General features: G+C 40.7%; 1 protein-coding gene across 16 annotated transcripts in view; it reads right to left on the bottom strand.

Annotated features, from left to right (window-relative positions):
* The window catches only part of VPS13B (vacuolar protein sorting 13 homolog B (yeast)), a 631,834-nt gene that overhangs the window by 577,240 nt on the left and 53,916 nt on the right, over positions 1–678 (bottom strand). For all 16 annotated transcript variants that reach the window (XR_001364589.1, XR_001364591.1, XM_014550216.1 and 13 more), the window contains exon 14: positions 155–349. Coding sequence is in view for 14 of the 16 variants with exons in the window: in XM_014550216.1 (XP_014405702.1) it covers positions 155–349 (195 nt within the window). In the remaining 2 variants the exon portion in view is untranslated. The remainder of the gene's footprint in view (positions 1–154; positions 350–678) is intronic.

Raw genomic sequence — 678 nt, 5'->3', positions numbered from 1 at the left:
CCAAAGGACTTATATGCAAGCATATAAGCCTAACCAATGGACACAGACAACAGGGGGGTGAGGCCATGAGTGGGGGAGATAGGGGGTAATGTGGGGATAAGGACACATATGTAATAACTTAATATAATAAAAATAAAAAATTCACTTTTCATACCTTAAGGTAGCAGTGTGCATAGCAATAATGAAGCAGATTATCAGAAGGCTGAGTAAGGCTGCTGACCACTTGCACCAAACGTTCAGCATACATTGGCACAGAATGTTCCAGATTAATTTTATCCACCAATATCTGAATAGATGGTAAAGGCCGAAGAGGTTGGAAGTTTGTCGTATTCATGAAGTTACTTGAGTTCTGGAAAATAAGAGTGTTCACTTCGTATTTCAGAACAGTGACTGATGTGCAATGTCCTCTATATAAGCTTCAGACTAGCACATTTTGCAGTGATATCAAATCAATCTAGAAATGATGCCTTTCTATGGGACACTTATCAAAACCAAATACGATATTCAATAGTCTGTTCCATGCTTCTATGTCTCTGGATCTATTTTGTTCATTAAGGCGGGGGTGGGTGGGAAGAAATTAACCAAAGAACTTGTATGCATATATGCACAACCTATGGACACAGACAATAGTATGGTTAAGGCCTGGGCTGGGGAAGGCCGAGAAGGGGGCACACAGGG

The sequence above is a fragment of the Myotis brandtii genome, unplaced genomic scaffold (assembly GCF_000412655.1).
Source record: "Myotis brandtii unplaced genomic scaffold, ASM41265v1 scaffold59, whole genome shotgun sequence".
NCBI lineage: Eukaryota > Metazoa > Chordata > Mammalia > Chiroptera > Vespertilionidae > Myotis > Myotis brandtii.
The sequence above is the reverse complement of the archived record's forward strand: the minus strand, read 5'-3'. Positions and strand labels throughout refer to the sequence as shown.